The following is a 21,919-nucleotide window of genomic DNA, read 5'->3' on the forward strand; positions in this document are numbered from 1 at the left end:
GCCCCATAAATGAAAAGCCATCACTGTAGGTGATTAGTTTGACATTTAAAAGTTTTCCTAGATTACGTTTTGGAAACATACTTAGTAAAGAGCTGTTGTCATGATTCACAACTATTATGAAAGGAATCCACAAGAGTCTGTGAGATAAAACTGATAAGAGTTTCCTGCTCTGAGAGGAAAATGATTAACTCTCAAAGCTATTAAAATCCATTTTCATGCCTTTTGTTAATTTCCCAAGCAACTTTAAGTCTCACTGCTTTTTAGTATACTTTTTTATACACACAATGAATTCTTTTGTCATAATATATAAAAGAAAGTAGTTTCCTCGATTTGAAGAAGTGCATGTACTTTCAAATTATGAAAAGACTTTATCCACCCTCTTCTTGTTGGATTCTAAGTGGAAAAAATTATATATATTAAAGAAATTTCATGTTCGTGAAGCTTTGGTTATTAACACAAGACTATGTAACCATGGAGTCTAGTAGCTCTAGCATAAAACAGCTTATGAGCTTTTCTTTGAAAAGGATAATAAGTTTGATGAAAGTCCACGTATTCTATGTATATGTAAATATTAGTTATGGGTCGCAACGTTTTGAAAGACAACTTTGTAGATAGTTAAACGGTTGAGAATTTAAAACATTAATAAAGTGATCTTCTGTTAATTTTCTCTTAATATGAGATGCATGAAGAAAAGCTAGCTTATTCAGGTCAGCTGGAAAGCCCAGCTGTTTTTACCACATAGTGTTGAGACTAAAAATAGCCAGATTCATCTACTTAAAAATTTTTATGCTAGTAATAATAAATACATTTATTGTTTAAAATAACATACAAGGGACTTCCCTGGTGGCTCAGTGGTTAAGAATCCACCTGCCAATGCAGGGGACATGGGTTCAAGCCCTGGTCCGGGAAGATCCCACATGCCATGGGGCAACTAAGCCTGTGCGCCACAACTACTGAGCCTGCGCTCTAGAACCCGTGAGCCACAACTACTGAGCCCGTGTGCCACAACTACTGAAGCCCGTGAGCCTAGAACCTGTGCTCCACAACAAGAGAAGCCACTGCAGTGAGAAGCCTGCATACTTCAATGAAGAGTAGCCCCTGCTCACCGCAACTAGAGAAAGCCCAAGTGCAGCAATGAAGACCCAATGCAGCCAAAAAATAATAATCATAATAATAAATAAATAAAATTTAAAAAATAAATAAATAGAATAACAAAGATCCCATTCTCTAGAGAAATCACTGTTATCAACATATTATTTATGTTCTATCAACATAGAACATATGTTCTATTTCACACATTTCCGTCAATTCATATTTTTTTTAAAAGCCTCCAATGAGCTGATGGTGGAGCCAGTGACCTCTTCTGAACACGGTGCAGCTTGACCCAGACTCTGGTCTGAATGGATCACGGTCACACCTACATGAGGCATTAACAGAAGAAATTTCATTAAAACATATTATTTGGGAGTAGATTCCCCAGAGGTTTGCTTCTGGTTGCTGTTTATCTCTAAATTTCGTGTTTGATGGTTTCTGGGTTTGTAAGGGTTATATTCCTGAATGTGCTGAGTCATGTGTGTGTTGGAGCAGCACATGTGAATCTAACAGAATAAAGTATAAAATATATACACTGTCGAATAGTCGAATAGTTTGCATGATGTCTGTCAAAGGTTTCCCTGGTAAATATTACTGTCCCAGGGAGGCTTAATACCACAATACGCACAGGTAAAATTTCTCAGTGAACTAATGTGGCTTCTTTAATGAAAGTATAAAGTCTGATAACCCCATACCTTATGTCCTACCTTTTGATAACTGTAAATGCACATGGCAGCCGTTTTTGGGTGCCCCTCTTCAAAACTAGAAACCACCACTTAAAAAGGTTTCCTGGGCTTCCCTGGTGGCGCAGTGGTTGAGAGTCCGCCTGCCGATGCAGGGGACATGGGTTCATGCCCCGGTCTGGGAAGATCCCACATGCCGCGGAGCGGCTGGGCCCGTGAGCCATGGCTGCTGAGCCTGCGCGTCCGGAGCCTGTGCTCCGCAACGGGAGAGGCCACAACAGAGAGGGGCCCGCGTACCGCAAAAAAAAAAAAAAAAAAATGTTTCCTTCAGTTAGCATAAAATATTGCCAAGATGAGAAACCAGGTGCCATGATGCCTTACATGCTGTCACAGGTCAGGTTCCCTGGGGAACAGCCTCCAGAAGTTCAATGGGGGTGCTTTCAAAGCCTTTGCCTGTGCTGGGGAGTGAAGGCAGAAGGGGGACAATGAAATCATGACAAGGACCTCAGCCGGTCCTCCAGGGGGCTCTTGAGCTGGGTTAGCCCTTCAGCATTTTCCTAACCAGGGGTGAGGGGCCTGGGCCTTTATACCTTTATACATTAATCAGTCATTGCACGTGGGATGAACCGAAAAGAATGTGTGACCTTGGGAGGGGTGGCTCTCTTTACCCGGGAGGACAAGGCCCCAAGGTGCTCAGCTGAGAGCTGCCTGCTCCCAGTGCCTGGCAGCTGGGGGAGTGCGTGCTTCAGCAGACCCCAGTGTCCGCTACTCGCGCTGTCTGTCGGTGAGATGTGTACTTGAGAATGAGTGTCTGTGTAGCTTGAGTGTGTGTTAGACATAGCCCTCTGAACCAGATACCTATGCCAGCATAGCAGCTCTAAGAATTGGAAGAGTCAAGCAATCACTTTTAGAGGAATTCTGCTTCCCTTTTAAAAATCAGTTAGGGACCATCCATTCCCAAGAGCCTTCTCAAATGAATTTTTAAATTTTATTTATTTATTTTGGCTGTGCAGGACAGCATGCAGGATCCTAGTCCCCCATCCAGGGATCCAACCCACGCCCCCTGCAGTGGAAGCGTGGAGTCTGAACCTCTGAACCGCCAGGGAAGTCCCCCCAAGAGCCTTCTCAGATCTCACTCTTCCTCTCAACTCGCTTCCCTGTTAGATGCTCCTCTCTGGCACTCTCATCAATTCTTTGTATTTCTCACTATGTTTACAGTATAACTCTGTGTGTGTGTGTGTGTCTAAGTGTCTAACTCTCCCACCTAAGCATAAGGTCTTGAATGCCCTGTCCTGTTGATCTGTGTGTTCCAGAACCTGGTTCAGCTGCAGCAGGTTCTCAGTAAATGTTGGTTGAATAAACAGCCTCAGCTCTGACTCCCCCAAATAGTGGTCGGCTGTGTTTGGTGGCGCATGTTAGATTGTGTCTGTGGTAAAGGAGATGGAAAGTGGGCTGGCGGCAGATTCTCCTGTTAAAACCAGCCACCTTTTGTGACAGTTTTATCTCCAACTTCATCTACCCCAGGAGCAAGGGAGGATGGCTTTTGGCTTTGTTTTTAATCTGGTTATGGATAATGAATAGCCAAGTACCAGCAGATTTCCGTATGTTATGTAGCCTATCTGTGAATACCACATTCTTTGTACATTTGAATTTTTTCTCTTTCCAGATACTTTGATCAATACAGATGTTATTCCTGTCTCCCTTAATTAACATTTTCTAAAAATATTTAATCAGTACTCTAAATGTAATTCAGCAAATGACTTCACACAATTAGACTGTCAAAGTAACTTGTGTCTAAAGGGAAATACGTTTTAAAAAAATTGTCAGTCGTAAGAATGGTAAGGAGTTTTAACTTTCATCCTGTTGGTATTGTTTGAAATGCAACCAATGGACTTAATATCAGCAAATGTCAATATTTTATTTACAGTAGTTCTTAGAAAATTTTGTTTTTGTTAATATTGATTTACATAAAAGGGAGATTTCATGAAATAAAATCATTTTGACTTAAGGAAAATTTGTTTAATATAGACATAAAGCAAAAGGAAGCTGTGATTTAAGAATTACAAATTTCATAATTGGTCAGTCTAGCATTATTGCAACCCTGTTGTGAAAAGTCAGTGTTTTTGAATGAGATTAATTGCTTCAAGAGAACATGTTTTTTCTAGCCTATGTCTTATTGTTTCAAGAAGAACAATGTTTTGTGAACTGGAATTTATACTGTTCATGAAGGCCTGAAGGGACCCTTGGCTCTCCTGCTTTTCTATCTTCCTTTTATCTGGATTTCAGGAAAGTCACCTTCTTCTGTTGAGATTTAAGTCTCCTCATCATCAACATTATTTTTGTCTTCCCCTCCCAGTGATTCCCAAAATTCGTTTTTTAAATTGTCTTGAAATAGTCTAAATGTGAGGCCATGGTTGAATATGCATTGTTACTGATTAAATTTTAGTGGAAAAAGGTATATTTCTAAACTATATATTTTAGGGCAACAGTGACTTATAAATGATTTTGAAATTTGAGACCTTGAGCATTTGAAATTCAGAGTTGTTTGCAGTTTAGTGTTTTGTTTAGTGGCTATGGAATATCTCTGGGTTGTGATGAAGAGAGTCATAGAGAAAAAATAATTGGCACCCCAACAGCAATTCCCTTGGGACTTCCTGCCTTAGATTAAATATAAACTGCTGCAACCATTTGGTGCAGGCAAAATACTGAGAAAAACTCATTAGATGTGCTTGAGACAGCTGTAATCGAAGGTTTGGTGTGGTTCTTGCAGTGTTTTACTGCCCTATCATTCTGTTGGCTGAATCACTGCAACTGAATTAGCCATCATTTATGATTGATGTAGCATGACTCTAAGCACTGAGCTATAAAGAGTCTGTCTTTATTTAAAGGACAAAAGAACAAAAGTTTGAAGTATTACTAATGAGGCTGCTTTCCATTACATTTAATACAGTTATAATTGTGAGGTTGCTAATGCTATTCTTAGTATAGGACGGTTTAAAAATGAGGTGGAACTGAATTTCTAGACACTGGTTTATTAGCTATGTATATGAAAAGCTTAAGGAAAATGTATAAAAGACTAGAAATAGAGTATATAACTCCCAATGCAGTCAATGAAGGGAAAAAGTTATAAAGAAATTTATATTAATACAGTGTAAAGAGAAAAGGAGAAGGGAAAAGCAAGGTGACTAGAATGTTCAAACTTAAGATGGCGCAGCAGTAACAATTAATAAAGACGAAATATGGATTCTTAGAGTGAAGTCTTCAACTCCGTCAAGCCAGATGTTCATTTTTAAGAAGCCCACTTAAAACGTAATGACAGGTGATTTTCAGAAATACATCGAGGATGAGAATGGAGAAAAGAATACATGGAAATCATAAATGTATATGCAGTTTCTCCAAAACCATTTGACAGTCTTTGAAAAGACTAGAAGGAGCCTGGAAAGAGATGAAGAGAGTGCACCTGAGTAGTTCAGTGTCATGTGTAGTTTGTGACCAAAACACATACAGCAAAACATGATTCATTTTTTTGGAAAGGAGACAACTTCAGAACTCAGAAAAAAGGTCACCAAGAAAGAACAGCCAAATTAAACGGGACTTTTCTAGAATCTTTTATAAAACGGTACTTAGTTAGAATCCCACTTCTATTTCACAAGTACAAATTACCTCTGTGCTTTAAAATAATTGTTCTGAGAAAGAGATGTTTCACATCCAGTGTGCTGCCAAGTTCTTTTTTTTTTTTTTTTTTTTTTTTTTTTTTGCGGTATGCGGGCCTCTCACTGTTGTGGCCTCCCCCGTTGCGGAGCACAGGCTCCGGACGCGCAGGCCCAGCGGCCATGGCTCACGGGCCCAGCCGCTCCGCGGCATATGGGATCCTCCCAGACCGGGGCACGAACCCGTATCCCCTGCATCGGCAGGCGGACTCTCAACCACTGCGCCACCAGGGAGGCCCCTGCCAAGTTCTTAAACACACTGGATGTTGTAGACACACACAGCTATTGTGACAAATTTACAAATGCAGAGAGCCCGATTGACAGACAGCTGGTTTACCAAAACAAATCTGCTGATAGAAAGTGGATGGGCATTTCTGGAGAGCTGGAATCTAATTCCTCCAAGCCTAAAAACTCGATGCTGCTAGTAAGTAAAACCCTAAAAATAGCCTACTATGTAATAAGACAAAAGAAACTATATCATTGTTACGTTTTTTATTAATCATAAATATTATCTTTTTAATTAGTCTTATATTACATGCTTAATTCTTACATCTCTGTATTTTAAACATACATAATACTATACCCTAAAATTGTAATTATCCAATAAAGAATTAAAAATGAGTTAAACAAATAAAAGCATGATGACAAGTTTTTGCTTCTGGCCATGATGTGTAGCTGATACTGGAGTAACCCTCCTGCTGTAAACAGCTAGAAAACTATCCAAAGTAGACAGAGCATCCGTTTGCAGATATCGGTCTGCAGATATCATACGACTGTGATGTGTGAGAGAGATGTCATATGATTGCCCCAGCTTTCTGCCTGGAGGAATTTTCTGAACTCTGGCACAAGAAGGAGGAGCCCCCAGAATATTACAGTCTCACTGAACTAAGGCTCCAAAGATTAGAATTCAGGAAGACTGAAGCCACTGGAATTTGCAGGCACAGTGCCCAAAGGGGGAACCACCCACTAAGAGTCCCAGAAATCTTCTTGGCATCCCCCTGCATCTTAGGCTGACTATTGAGTGGTGCATGCATAGGATGAGGCTCCATGATTCAAGCTGAGAACAACCACCAGCGACTTGCAAGCTGTTAACTACCAGAGGTTTAACAAGTCTGGGAGACTTTCACATTCTAACCATTAAAGTAGAAAGGCCTTGTGAACACCCAGGGTATTCAGCAGAGACCCCAGAAAGGCCATCCATGCCTTTGCAGGAGGGCTGTAGACCTTCCCCAACAAAGTTTGAAAATAAATCTTAGATGGATCAAGCTGATCCACCAAATTAACTGCCTCAAAACGTTTTAAAGAAAGACCAAAAAAAAAAAAAAAAAAAAGCAAACCCAGATAGCATTAAAAATGTTCAGCATCCAAGAAAAACAATTCCTCAATATGTAAAGAAGCAGGAAAGTGTGACTTATAACCAGGAGAAAAACTAGTCAATAAAACAGATCTAGAAATTACAGGTAGTAGAATTAGCAGACATAGACTTTTTGAAAGCAATTATAAAAATAATTTTAAAAGGATTTTAGGAAATGTTAATGAATTATAAATGGACAAAGAAATAGGAAACATAAAAATAACCAAATATTCTTCTGGAGGTGAAAAATAAACTATCTGAATCGAAAAATTCTCTGCATGTGTTTAATAGCAGTTTAGATACTATAAAAGAAAATACCTGAATTTGAAGACAGCAAGTTGAAACTAAGCCACAGAAAAAAACTGAAACAAAAATGAACACGGTCCCACCGAACTGTAGAACAATACTAGGTGATCTAACATTATGTATTTGAAGTCCTAGGGTAGGGGTGAGGGGACACAAAAATCATACGAGGAAAAAAACAGCCAAAAATGTTACAAATTTGGTAAAATAGACAAACCTACAGATTCAAGAAGCTCAACAAACCTGAAAGAGGCTACTACAGCAAAGCCCATTATAATCAATTTGTAGAAGACCAAAGATAATAAGAAAAATTTTAAAGCAGCCAGGTAAGAAAACACATTACATTGTACATAGGGAGAAAAACATGAATGACTTCTCATCTGAAACAGTGCAAGTCAGAAGACAGTGGAAAGACACCTTCTTTTTTTTTTATTTTTTTTTTAAGTTTTTATTGGAGTATGGTTGCTTTACAATGTTGTATTGGCCTCCACTGCACAACAAAATGAATCAGCCGTACACATACAGATATTCCCTCCCTTTTGGACTTCCCTCCCATTTAGTTAGAGTTCCCTGTGCTATACAGCATGTTCCCATCAGTTGGCAAGACACCTTCTTATGAAGCCTTCCTTGACTGCCATATTTAAAACTGCAGTCCCTCCCCACACATCCTGCCTCCCTTACCCAGACCTGTTGATGTTCTGTACGGCATTTAGCATTTTATAATAGACTACGTTACTCCATATTTATGGGCATGTCTCCTCCACTAGGGTGTAACTTTTCCCCCTTGATTTATTCACTGATTTATCTTTAGCATCTAGGAAAATGTCTTGCACATATTAGCTGCTTAGCAGCTATTTATTGAATGAATAAATGAAGGAATAGCAGTTGTTGGTAAGTGCATTCGTCAGGGTTCTCCAGAGAAACAGAACCAATGGAATATATGTATATATAATATATATAGAGAGAGAGAAACTTGTTTAAAGTAATCGGCTAACATGATTGTAGGGGCTTGACACTTCCAAAATCTACAGTGTAGGCTGACAGGTTGGAAACCAAGGGAGGAGTTTCAGCTTGAGTCCAAGGGCCATCTGCTGGCAGAATTCCTTCTGGACAGGGGAGGTCAGTCTTTTTCTATGAAGGCCTTCAACTGATTGGTTGAGATTGACCCACATTATGGAGAGTAGTCAGCTTTACTCAAAGTCCACCAATTTAAACGTTAACCTCATCCAAAAAAAACACCTTCACAGAAACATCTAGAATAAACCAAATATATAGGTCCTGTGGCCTAGCCAAGATGACACATAAAATTCACCTTCAGAGTAGGATGTGGAAAACAGGACAGCCGATATGTGAGTGTAAGTCAATACAACCAGTTAGGAAAATAATTTGGCAACATCTAGTTAAAGTTGAGTATGTGCATATCATACCACTGAGCAGTTTTACTTGTAGTTATGTACCCTGGGAAACATGTATATGAAGCCACGATAAACATGTTCAGAAATTTTTTATAAAGTATTGCTTGTAATAAGGACAAAAACCACAAAGGAAGAAAATGGAAATAATCTAGTTATGTGGTAGGAAAATGGATCAATTAGTTGTGATGTATTCCTAGATTGGAATATTTTACAGCAGTTAAAATAAGTGAAGCAAATATACATGTATCAATATGGATTAATTTTTTAAATTATATTGAATGAAAAAAGTTGCAGAAGGATGTATATAGTCTGATACTACTTATCAGTTTTGACGACTCAAAACCATAATGTATTATTTGTTGCATTCGTTTTTTATCAAGATTCTTTTTGCTACCTAAGATTCTCCTGTTTAATATTTTAAAAGAAATCCACTGAAGCACAAGTCTTTTATCTCTGCTGCCTTGTGATATATAAGGGACTAAAGATACGCATTAAAAGTTGTTTAGTTGTTCAGTAGAAACTTGCTAATGTGACCAGTATGAACCACAAATGAACGTTTGTGCATATGTGCCCATTTTGCTAATTCTTACTCATTTAGAACAGCTTTTAAAATGTGTAACCTGTGACAGAATTTCAAATTCAGTGACATTTATATTCAAAATGACAGATTGCGTGCATTTTTCAATTAAAGAATAGACTTTATTTTTTTTAACTTTAAAAAAATTTAAGTGTAATTGACATAGAATATTGTGTTAGTTTCAGGTGTACAAATAGCGATCCAACAAATAACGTTACAGACGATCACTGAGACAAGTCCAGTAACCATCTGTCACCATACAAAATTATTACAGTATTGTTGACTATAAAGAATAGACTTTAAATAAAAGTCACACTGAGTCATGGCATTCAGTTATGTATAAATATTTTCAACTTAAATATTTCACTGTGTTTTGTTAAACTGTGATTAACAGTGAAATAAGTTAAAAAATTGATGTTCACCTTTTCTTCTGATAACTTTCTTATCCAGTCCAACTGTTTGGGGTAAAGATACTGCATTTGCGGTGAACCTTTATTTTTTACTTAATATTTAATAGTGTTCTCAAAAAATATATATTCTAATCAGCCCCGTGTGCTGTTTTTGTTCCCTTCATAGTTATCTGACGACGGTCGCTACGTCTTGTTGTCGATAAGGGAGGGGTGTGATCCCGTAAACCGACTCTGGTATTGTGACCTCCAACAGGAGCCCAGTGGCATCACTGGTAAGCTGTCTTTCAAACACGGATGATTACTCCAGGAAGCTCCATTAAAAAGCAATTATGTTGGTCTTCTAATTGATTTCCCAAGAAACCTTCCATTTAACCACGTCATCTCAGTTCATATGATTTTTTTGTTCGATATTATTCCTTAAAATGAAAAGAAATTGAATGAAGCTCTTTGTTGGCTTTAGCATTTTCTCTGTAGATTGACACTAACCATATTTTTTGCATGCTTATGAGTGTGAAAGTTTCCTGTCCACATTGCACATGAAGAGTGTTTGGGGGAAACCAACCCTTTGGTCTGTAAAGCATTATGACTGTCTGGATGTAATGGTGCAAACTGTCACAGGAAAGAGGACACCAGTGACAATTTGTTGGGTTAAAAGATGATCACAGGACAACTGCTCAGTACTGAACACACGTACAATGTCAGCCTGATTTTGCTTCCTGAAACCATGTGTATCAAGATAGTAAGCGTAGGACCAGCCAGTTACAAGTTCTAGATATGGCTCATTTTAAATGTTGTTTTCTTCCAACATTTATTATCATGCTAGCACCATCATCAAGCATTAAAGCTTTTCAGCTGCACTATTTACTATGCTGAAAATTCTCAGACCCAAAAACTCTTATCAGGGATACACTGGCACCCAGACAAGGATGCAGTTACACCGTGGTCTGGTTAATGTAAAATAAATATATTTTAGAGATAGTTGATACAGATTTTCAAAATATACAATATTGAGTACATTTCTAATTGTTGATTAGGTTACCTCATTATTAGGATCTAATCCATATTACATTATGATCAGAAAATACATACCTTTTTTTATTATTGATTGGACACTGCATCATTTTTAAACTTCTCTGAGCAAGGTCTGTATCCTAACATTCTTAGCTGTTTCAGAGCACCATTCACACATACAGCAGGATGAAGTCATCTCTCTTCTAATATTAAATATATATCCATTGAATAAAGCTACACTGTTTTTTTCTGTCTGGAAAAAAAAAAAAAAGATACACCCATTTTGATCTCAAGAAAATTGCATCCACCGCATCAGTTTTCACATTCTCTGACAGGAGCACACCACCGCCCAGGAATCGCTCACTTGAGTTGCAAATCTAGGTCTGCATAGAGCTGAGCGTGGAAGGTCAAATCTGAAGGAAGCTAACAGCAGTTACTGTGCGACTGTCCTGCCCAGTGTTCCTCTGTGGGTCTAGGATGGTGGAAGGGACTTGGCCTTTCTCCAGTTTATTAAAAATTTCTGTTACAGTGTTCTTCCTCCAGAGAGTGCCGCTTTCATCTTGTATTTATTACTTCATTATATCTTTATTAGGTAGGCTAGTTTTTTGTTTGTTTGTTTGTTTGTTTGCGGTACGCGGGCCTCTCACTGTTGTGGCCTCTCCCGTTGCGGAGCACAGGCTCCGGACGCGCAGGCTCAGCGGCCATGGCTCACGGGCCCAGCCACTCCACGGCATGTGGGATCCTCCCGGACCGGGGCACAAACCCGTATCCCCTGCATTGGCAGGTGGACTCTCAACCACTGCGCCACCAGGGAAGCCCCAGTAGGCTAGTTTTTAAAAGGTACACAAATTGTCTTCTCTGCAGCTGGAGTAAATTAAGCAGTTTCATCCACGTATTCATATACTGAACTGCTATTGCTCCGTCCACTTTAATAATAGGTGGTATTACTTTGAATGAGACTTAGCAAGTGATGGCGCCTCTGTTTTCTCCCTGACCTCTTGGTCCTTACCTTTTTTTTTTTTTTCACTACCTCTCCCCCCACCACTTTTTCAGCACTCATGAGGAATTAGAGAAGAGGGTGTGATACCCAGAGATTGGGATTCCAGGAGGAAGGCAGTACAGAGGTGCACAGGTACACTAGAGGTGCGTGAGACAAAAAACAGGGAAGCATCTAAGAAGTCCTAGTGGCCGGGGAGGAGTCAAGATGGTGGGATAAGAGGACGCAGAATCCGCCCCTCCTCACAAGTGCATCGAGGAACCCGCTGGCTATGATGCATTCAGATTGGAAGGCATTATTTACCACATAAGCCAGGTCCTGGCCTCCCTTCCTGACTTGATCTTTCCTTAGCTTATGTGACCATTGTCTTCTCTGTTTCTTACATGGTTTTGTGTAGCTTAGATGAAGAGCCCAGCACAGAGTAAGCACTCAGTAAACGTTAGCAATTATTCTTGTCCAAATTGTTCTCTTTTTCTCTCTTTCTTTAAAAATTCTTACAGAGGGACTTTAAGATTATTTTGCCATGATCTGAACAAAATCCAGCTATGGTTGACTAGAGCTATGTGTAAATCTATACATTTATTTGGGACTGTATCTCTGAGTTGCATAGGAACTACATCTTTCTTACTAAAGGTATTTCTAGGTGTTTTATGTTTGTGAAATATTGATGGTTTGTGAATGCATCTTCAAGGTTTAACCAGAGAAGCAGAACCTGTAGGATATATATATTAAGAGATTTATTGCAAGGAATTGGCTTACATGATTATGGGGCTGGCTAGGTAAGTCTGAAACCAGTAGGGCAGGCCATCAGGAGGGACAGGCTGCCGTCCACAAGTGGAATTTCTTCTTATTCATGGAAGCCTCAGCTCTGCTGGAAGGCTCAGGCCTACCTAGATTATCTAGGATAATCTTCTTTAGTTAAAGTCAACTGATTATGGTCTTTAATCATATCTATAAAATGCCTTCACAATAACAACCTAGATTAATGTTTGATCGGTTAACTCAGGACATCAGCCTAGACAAGTTGAAGTAGCAAAAAGACCATCCCAGTGAGCTTGTGGAAAACCACATGGAAGACAGTAGAGCAAATAAGTCTTATGATACTAACCTGATGTCATTTTATAAGAAGGTTACTAAACTGACCAGTATGTGGAATTCATTGTGTCATTCAGAAAAATACATAATATACTGTTGACAAGAAAGCAGAATTTAAGTGAGTAAGGTAGGTGAATTTAAGCTGTTGAGTTGCACACAGATGGGTTAAGATCAGTTTGGAGAGTGTTCCCAGTGATAGCTGCTAAATTCTGGGTGTAACGCTGGGCCTGTAATCTCTTTTAAATTATTGCTTTATTAGTATTAAACTTGTGGGTAACATAAACCTCAGAGGATCTCTTCTCTTGAATGGTGGTCGTGGGATTCTGAAAGCTCTCAACAGTTGCAATGATTGACCAGTACTAAGAAGATGAACTGGAAATCAGTTTCCATCCATGGGTTCAAAAGTCAATTGTGTAGGTCAAGATTAGAGAGATCTTGGGTCTTTTTGTTTTTTTTAATTGATTGCTGCTTCATTATGAGTTAATAATATGACTATAACTGATTAAAAAAGCAAGTACTGTGTGTGAGTTTAACTGTTGAAGACACTAAGTATATTTGGTTTATAACAGGGGAGACATAGCAGATGGATATCATAATCATTACAATTTTTGAAATAGTTCTTATTAATTACAGTTGAGTACATTGAGACAGTAACCTTAAGACTTTCAAATCAGCTGTGAATTTTAATCTCAGCTCTACCTCTAAATAATTGGTGACCTTGGGGAAGTTATCCTTTTCTCTTAATATTTCCACAACTACAAGTGAGGCAGTGATACCTACTTCATGAGGAATTGTGAGGAATAATGAAAATGCATAGAAAAGGGCCTAGCAGGGTTCCTGGCATACGGTGGGCTCTCAAGTATGCCTTCTTTGTCCTTTTGTTTTTTGACTGAAAGGGGAATATTTGGAATCACTACACAATGGTTTTAGGTAGTGGATTAAAATAGATTGAAGATGCCCTAAAAATAATTTATCTTCAGTATCGAAGCCGCTCCAAACACAGATCTTGATTTTGACTTGTTTTCTGTAAAACCCGATTCATAATCAGAAAAGAGGCCTTACATCAAAGAAAACATGAGGTGTGCCTCTCCTGGGAGATATGTTTACTTTTGCAGGTTGATATCTGAAAATTCCAGGGGGCATATGCCCAGTTGGTGACTCTGACTGCCACCTAGGATCTTTTTCTTGCTGTTTCCTTACTGCTCCCCCATTTTTGTTACCCTATTTAAACTAAGGAGAAGAATAATTAACATTTAAGTTAAATGCTAAATACGCTAGTTAACTGAAATATTAGGTGAGTTAAACCTGAATAGCTGGTGACTGAAAACTAAATCCAGTGTTATAAAATCGTTAATGTTATATCACTGAAATTGATATCCCTTTTTTTTTTTCGGTACGCGGGCCTCTCACTGTTGAGGCCTCTCCTGTCGCGGAGCACAGGCTCCGGATGCACAGGCTCAGCGGCCATGGCTCACAGGCCTAGCCGCTCCGCGGCATGTGGGATCTTCCCAGACCGGGGCACGAACCCGTGTCCCCTGCATCGGCAGGTGGACCCTCAACCACTGCGCCACCAGGGAAGCCCTTATTATATCCCTTTTGATAACCTCAGGTCTTTCTGTTATAATTTTAATCATTTTTACCTTAAAGTCAGGGAGATTTATCAGTCTTTTACTGTACATTAATGTTTTATTTATTAGGGCACCACTAAATTGCCTGTCGAGAACTAAATAATTTCACTTAAGCTCTTTTATAACATTTCCATCATCTTTGTCTCCCAGGAAACCTTTCTGCCTGTGTGCAGTTTAAAATAAGAAGCACAGGGCCTCCCTGGTGGCGCGGTGGTTGAGAGTCCGCCTGCCGATGCAGGGGATACGGGTTCGTGCCCCGGTCTGGGAGGATCCCATATGCCGCAGGGCGGCTGGGCCCGTGAGCCACGGCCGCTGGGCCTGCGCGTCCGGAGCCTGTGCTCCGCAACGGGAGAGGCCACAACAGTGAGAGGCCCGCATACCGCAAAAAGAAAAAAAAAAGAAAAATAAAATAAAATAAAATAAAATAAGAAGCACAAAAAAGTGGCCAATGGCTACTTAATATCATAGAAAAAGATAAAAGGAAAACAAAACTACATAAATACAGAATGGAAAAAAATCTTAGAATGTTGAGAATTAAAAGTGTTCTCTCTGATTATGATTTACATAATCATGATTATGATTTACATGCATCATGTCAATTTGATTTTCTGTTCAAGGACTGACTGACCTTCTTACTACGTGCTGCTCTGTGAGCTTAATCTCTCTCCTGTTACCCTTTGCCTCTCTTCGGAGAACCTCATTTCTGCCATTTACATTTGCAGTATTTTTACTTAGTAGTAACACGAACACACTTCTTGCAAACAATGGGCCGTAGCCTTTCCACAGGAACTGCAGTTCCTGTAGCTGTTCCTGTCTTTACCTGTCTGAACAGGTAACTCCCGACTCACTTCACTCGCCACTGTATGGGAATGGCACTAGGCCCATCCTCTGGGCATTAGAAATCTGCATAATTTTCCACATGTTCAAAACGGCTAAGCAGGCCCCCTCCAAAGAATATCGCACCCTCTTTTACACTGGCTGCCAGAGACGTGTTCCAAGTCACTATCAGCTTTCTCTGGGAGAAGAGGGACTTCAGCCCTAGAAGTTACCATGCGTCCTCTTGCTTTTGGTTGATACTTTTCCCTCTGTAGTTGGCCCTTCTTCCCCTTTCCCCTATTTTGATTTCTTTTTCTCTCCATATAAAAACACTGTGAGTATTCTTGAGCTGCATGAGATCAGGGATCTTGTCTGTCTTGCTCTTCTTGGAGTCCCCAGCACCTAGAACAGTGCCTGATGACAACAAAGATTCTCTCCTTGACCAGACTTTAGTCAGGCTCCTCTGAGCCTCTTCTCAATTAGGTCTCAGCCTTAGTTCCTTGCGCCCCACCCTCCTTGATTGGCCTCCATAGCCCAGTTGTTGTGAGAATCCTGCTGTCACTTTAAAGACAGTCCCTTACCCCTGATATCTGATCAAATTCCTCATTCCCCTGTCCATTCCCCACATGCTTGACCTGCCTTCAACAAGAATCCCCCTCCCCTGATATCTTCTCTTAGTAATTTTTGATCACCAGTCCCCTCAGTCTGCACATTGGCTGTAAATCTCCAGCTGTCTTTTCTGTATTCGAGTTCAGCCTGACCTCTGTCCCTAATTGCAGTAGTCTTGACACCTATCACAGTAGTCCTGAATAAAGTCTTCTTTACCTTTTTACAAGTGTCAGTAACTTTTCTTTAGCACAGACTCATAGTAAGTGGGCACCAGCTTGTCTCCAGCAACTTCCCTTGCCCCTTGAGGATCCCGTGCTCAGGTGGCCCTGCTTGAGAAGCCATCCTCCATCTGTAACTGTTAATTTACTTGTATTTTGAATCTTTACCCTTCTGGCCTCCAAGCTGTTTTAAATTAAATTTTTGTCCTTTATTTAACCCTGAGAACAATCAAAAAGTACAGACCATGTTTCTCCAGTCCTGTGTATTATATGAGCAGAAGATTTCTGCTTCTCATTTAAAATTGAAAGTAAAAAGGTATCAAGGTATCACTTAGGACACCGGGGAGGCATGACATTTTGTTAGTTCTGCAATGGAAAAGACAGCTGTGTCTTGACTCCTGTGATTCTTAATGTGATTCATGCATGCAGATTAGTTGAAATTAATCATCCTGAACCTTGCAAGAAAATGATTTTGTCTGGATTTTCTTAGTTATATTTTCTGTACCTTTCTAAATCAAGACTACTATTTCTTTTGAGAGATATATATACATATATATACACACACACACACACGCACACACACACATATACACACTGTTTCCTAAATTTGTTATAAATATTTTGAATATATAAAGTTGCTTCATGTAGACTAAATTTAGAATAAATTTTCACGTATTTTTTACATTACAGTTAAATATCAGGCCTCAGAATTGTCTGTTTTCACTCTAATATGTGGGCTTCTAAAATTTTTAATGAAAACTTAATTTAGGGCCTTCCTGGCGGTCCAGTGGTTAACACTCCATACTTCTGATGCAGGGGATGCGGGTCAAGGAACTGAGATCCCACATGCTACACAGTGCAGCCCAAAAATATATATATTAAATAATTAATAAATAAATACTTTGAGGAAGAGCTACAATTTAAAAGTTTCTGAATTCCAAATCAATGCATCTAATAAAGTTTCATTTTAAAAAAATGAAAAGAAAGAAAAGTTAATTTATACCCTAAAAATATAAAAGATGGTTTTTAACACTTATACGTATTTAACTTAGTGTATTAATTTCTAACTATTCTTATTGGAAAAGTGGAAGACACTACTAACTTCTTTTAAATTTGGTTACTTCTGTTGTCTTTACATTATCAAGAAGTGTACATAAGGTTCAGTCTGAAATGTAGGATTGTGTGAATGTTATATTTAGTCATGAAGCAGACATTAATTGGTGCCCATTTTGTGCCAGGCGCTGTGTTGGGTGATGGCAGTGATGACAGCCCATCCCCGCCGGGTGTGTGCTCCCCGTCAGCTGGACGGAGGCCATGAGACAGCCAATGCACAGCATCAGGTCTTATCAGTTGTGCTGTCATCAAGCATATATTCCCAGGCTCAGAGTTAGGACCTCTCTGGAGTTTGGAAACTCTAGACTCACTTCTCTCTGTTGTCTGTCTTTTTTTTTTTTTTTTAATATTTATTTATTTATTTACGTTATTTATTTATTTATTTATTTATTTGGCTGCATCAGGTCTTAGTTGAGGCACATGGGATATTCGTTGCAGCATGCAGGATCTTTTGTTGCAGCAGACGGGCTTCTCTCTAGTTGCGGCGCACAGGCTCAGTAGTTGTGGTGTGCAGGCTCAGTTGCCCCGCAGCATGTGGGATCTTAGTTCCCTGACCAGGGATTGAACCTGCCTCCCCTGCATTGGTAGGTGGATTTTTAACCACTGGACCACCGCAAAAGTCCCTCTGTTGTCTCTTTTGTTCATTCTCTTTTCCTTTGGGTTCTTTCATTTTTCTGTAGAAGGTCATATACTTTATTCTCTATTTTATAGGATAGTCAGCAGCAAGAGACACTGACCATTTGGCCCTATTCTGAATTAATGTACAACTATATCAGAGGTTTTTAAATAGAATCCGTAGGAAGTAATTGTTAGGTGCAAAGAACTATAAATGTCTAAAATCCTTGTTGGTAATTTAACACCCTTCTTTTTCAGTGTAGCTATCCTTAAAACGGACCTGAAATGGTCTTTGCTCATGTCACAGCATTTATGAAGGGTTTAGGGGGAAAAGATGGGTGATGCTGACATACTGATTTTTGTAAGGAAATAGCAGTTTATCCTATACTTCACCCAGACTTTCACTAACCTGGCTCTCAGCATTTTCCTTTTTTGCTGAAAGTTTGATCATTTTCAGCACTCACCATGTGTTCATTTTAATGCTTTCATGTCTTTAAAGAAAACGGGCTTTCTCCTGCATGAGAAATCAATCTACCCTACACGCTAACATAGAACTACAAAAGGAAGCTCAGTGTTTATCAGACACTTAAATTGTTCACTCAGCCATCTCTGGCATTACGAGGCAGATGACCTCTTGTTTCTAGGTAGCTGGGACAATTTTGACTCCCATGTTCGTGCCTGGTGGGGCTGGACATCTTTTGGAGATGGAGAGGAAAGGGGGAGATAAACATTCAAGAAGCCTGAAAAGATGAATTGTCTAAAGTTTAGCAAAGTCATCAGGGTGTTAAAAGTCAGACCAACAAGGGAGGAGGGCTTCTGTGAAAGGCAGGGAATTATTAGAAAATAAGTCTGTGTTTCAGAGTGGGAATGCCAACAACCCAAAAGAATTGAAACGTCAAAAGACAGTATAAAAATAAGAAGCAAAACATGAATCTTGAAGTAAAATATGAAGTACTAGTGATAAAGGTAATAATTTTACTAATTTTTAAGTTAGTGATTATAAAGGCTTTTTCTAGAAAAATGGCTATGTGCCCTGAGGGATGGAAACTAGATTTTATTAGTTCGCCGCCATTAGCAACCAGTGCTGTTCAGAAGCCACATTCAGCTTATTTTTGTCATTTGAAGAATGCTGGGGTTTATTTGGGATGGTAGTAAGTATTGTTTATTTAGCATTTCCTGTGTGCCAGGTTCTGAGCTATGCGTGTAGATATTTCACTGTCTTCTTAACAACCTCTGGGGAGCACATGTTGTTATCCCAAGGAAACTGAGGCTGGTGAGGCCAATTAGCTTTCCTGATGCCATTGTAAGATTCAGACCCAGGTCAGTTGAATTCCATGCCCGTGCTCTAACCATCACCATGTGGCAGTTGTGACAGAATGAAGGCATCCGGCCAGAGAGGACAGCAGACTTCTGCCCTCCCCAGCCCTAGAGCATGAGCTGTGCATGCTCTGCATTAGTTACTGTTGTTAGAGGCCAGACCCTCTGTTTTGTCAAACGTAAGCGCACTTTTTAGCTCCTATCACAAGAGAGCTTACAAAACGTTTTCTAAGCAATGTAGTTAATACCATTGATTTTCAAAGAAAGCAATGCAAGTAACGACTTTGCTCTATGGAAAGCTTTAGATGACTTATTTTAAGCTCACCTTCACTCAGTAAACAAATCATTCCCCCACCAAGAAGCAGGTTTATAAAAAGTAATTTTAACTTGAATGTGGAGAAGTTTGGGAATCGAATTCTGTTGGCTTCAGAGAGAAGAATACCACTTACAGACAAAAAGACCTCAGAAAAAGTGGGCAAAAAGTGAGATGGTTGGAGAGTCTAGCCACATCTCTTTTTTTAAAGTACCTTTCCTATCTCCCATTAAATCAACAGTGTTTTAACGTGTGAATAGCAAAACTGAATGAGCCCCATTGTTCAGCTGGAATACCTTTTCTCTTAAATTATCTTGTGGCCAAAGCCTGAGGAGCAAGGGTTTCTGGAGAGCCAAAGGATTTCATGAGTCCTCATTTTAAACATGCTGCGCTGTGAGCCTGTACTTTGAACAACTTTTCAGATTTTAATGGATTTGTAAAAATCCAGCCACATTCCTAAGTCTGCATGAATATATGACTTGTGTGTATTTATGACTAAAGTTAATGCTTCAGAAATTGGTGGCAGATAATGGCCACAAACTTTTTTATTGTTTTGGTGCTCTTTGGAGCTGGGTTATAAAACAAGTGCACCACATCTTCAGGCTCACCTGACTATACAGAGTTACCGAAGGAAATTTCTGCTGTGTTTTGCCTTTGGTGGATGTTTCAGTGACTTTTTTGCAAGCAGGGGGAGGTAGGGTCATAATAAATACCACTGCAATGGCTGAAAGACCTTTTCGGCAGAAACCATAAGATGGTTACTTTGAGAAATAAAGGTTTCACATCAGAAGATGTTTTATTGTCAGGGGAACATTTAAAGAATCTGACATTTCTCTGAACCAAGACTCTGTGTCTGCAAATGTCACAGTCCAGAAAACTGTGTTTCATCATTCTTATTATAAACAAATGTAGCTTTCTGACTATCTGCAAATTTTGCATTACCAACTAATTTTTTAACTTATTCTTATAAGGACTAGTCTTTGGGTTTCTTTTCCTCTTAAAGTATTGTTTTATGTAAACTAAGATGCACTTTTCTTTGAATGGATCACCTGCTTTTGAGGTTAGCAGTCTGTCACTAGAAAAAAAAAATGTTTGGCTCAGATGCAGAACTTAATTGTTTATGGAAATTAATTGTAAGGATTTCTGTTTGTAGGAGTGTAGCAGATGATACACTCTGAATAATCTCCCAATTGAAACAACTGAAATGTTGTAAAAAAGTTAATAAAGCATCTTACTAAGTATATTGCTAATTGGCACAAAGGAAGAGAACTCATAAAGACCAAAGACAAAATGAAAGCAGGAGTCCTGGGATGTAAGCTGGATTGTCCCAGAATGTTTCTGCTGGGCCTTGAGGCTGAGCTTCCCTTTGGTGGTGGTGTAAGGATTATTGAGAAATAAACCCGCCAGTGTTGGAGCCAGGGAGGAGGGGAGAGGCAGGGTATAGTAAGGAAACCTGCCTTGGAGGTTTGTCTCTACCTTGGAGGCAGGATGTGAATTCTCCTAAAACATGAGAAGGGCTGACCTTCACGTGGGTGCAAGTTGAATTGATTGTCTCGATGAGGTCCAAAAATCCTCATGCCAAGAATTTAAAGTGCTCCCAGGTTGGTTGCCTCCCAAGAGGCAAACAGAAGCCAAATACAAATCTTGTCTGAAATAGTGTCACTTCAACCCAGGCCTTCAAGAATTCTCACAGATAGCGTTTCAAGGGAAGTCAGTTCACAATCAGAAATCACAGATCAGATGAAGAAATTCACCAGCATGAAAAGTAGAGCCAGCAGATTCACACCAGAGTGGAATTATCAGATTTCTAATGTAAAATAAGTGTGTAAATACACCTTTAAAAATAGTGATGCTGCTTCTTAAAAAAAATAAATGAGAAGCTTGGAAACATAGCAAGAAACAAGATATTGTAAATAATGACCAAACCTATTTGGAAGAGGATGAAGTAGAACTTCTAAAAATAAAAAAAGGATTCACATTAAAAATTAAGTTATTAGATTAAAGAAGAGATTAGACATAGCTGAAGAGAGAATTAGTGAAAGTGAATATTAAAAGAAATTACATAGAATGCAGCCCACCAAGAGGTGGAAAGCATATGAGTGGTTAAGAGACACAGAGAAGAGCAAACTGGGGCCATCCAGTCTGCAGAAGACAACTGCCCAAAGATGTAAAAATGAAAATGATGTAGCTGCCTTAATATCCAAGTAGACTTCAAAGCAAAATGCATTACTAGAGATAAAACTCTATAATCATAAAAGGTTCAATTCAGTTTTATTTAGATATAATAATTCTAACTGTATATATCTAAGAGCATGATTTCAAAATACAGAGAGTAAAAGTTAACAAATATAAATAATAATGGACAAATCTACAATCATAGAGAAATATTTTAACAGACCTTTTCTTTGACTGATAGAAAAAATGGCCCTCTAAATCAGTAAATATATAGATTTGAACAAAGGATTAACAAATTACTTAGTAGACATTCTTAGGATATCACAGGGAAGGTCTGCAAAATACACGTTCTTTTTGATCACATACAGGAACATTTTAAAATCCTTTAAGAAAAAAAAAATTAGGCCACAACGCTTTTCTCAACAGATTTAAAAACTTTGAAATCATACAGAGTATGTTCTTTGTGTA

The 21,919-nt window shown here is 39.1% G+C and overlaps 1 protein-coding gene across 1 annotated transcript in view; it reads left to right on the plus strand.

Annotated features, from left to right (window-relative positions):
• PREP (prolyl endopeptidase) overlaps nt 1-21,919 on the plus strand; it is a 137,313-nt gene that overhangs the window by 43,747 nt on the left and 71,647 nt on the right. The window contains exon 7 of the mRNA XM_082633454.1: nt 9,711-9,816. Within this exon, the coding sequence (XP_082489580.1) occupies nt 9,711-9,816 (106 nt within the window). The remainder of the gene's footprint in view (nt 1-9,710; nt 9,817-21,919) is intronic.

Source organism: Mesoplodon mirus, assembly GCF_964341445.2.
Source record: "Mesoplodon mirus genome assembly, chromosome: 10".
Taxonomy (NCBI): domain Eukaryota; kingdom Metazoa; phylum Chordata; class Mammalia; order Artiodactyla; family Ziphiidae; genus Mesoplodon; species Mesoplodon mirus.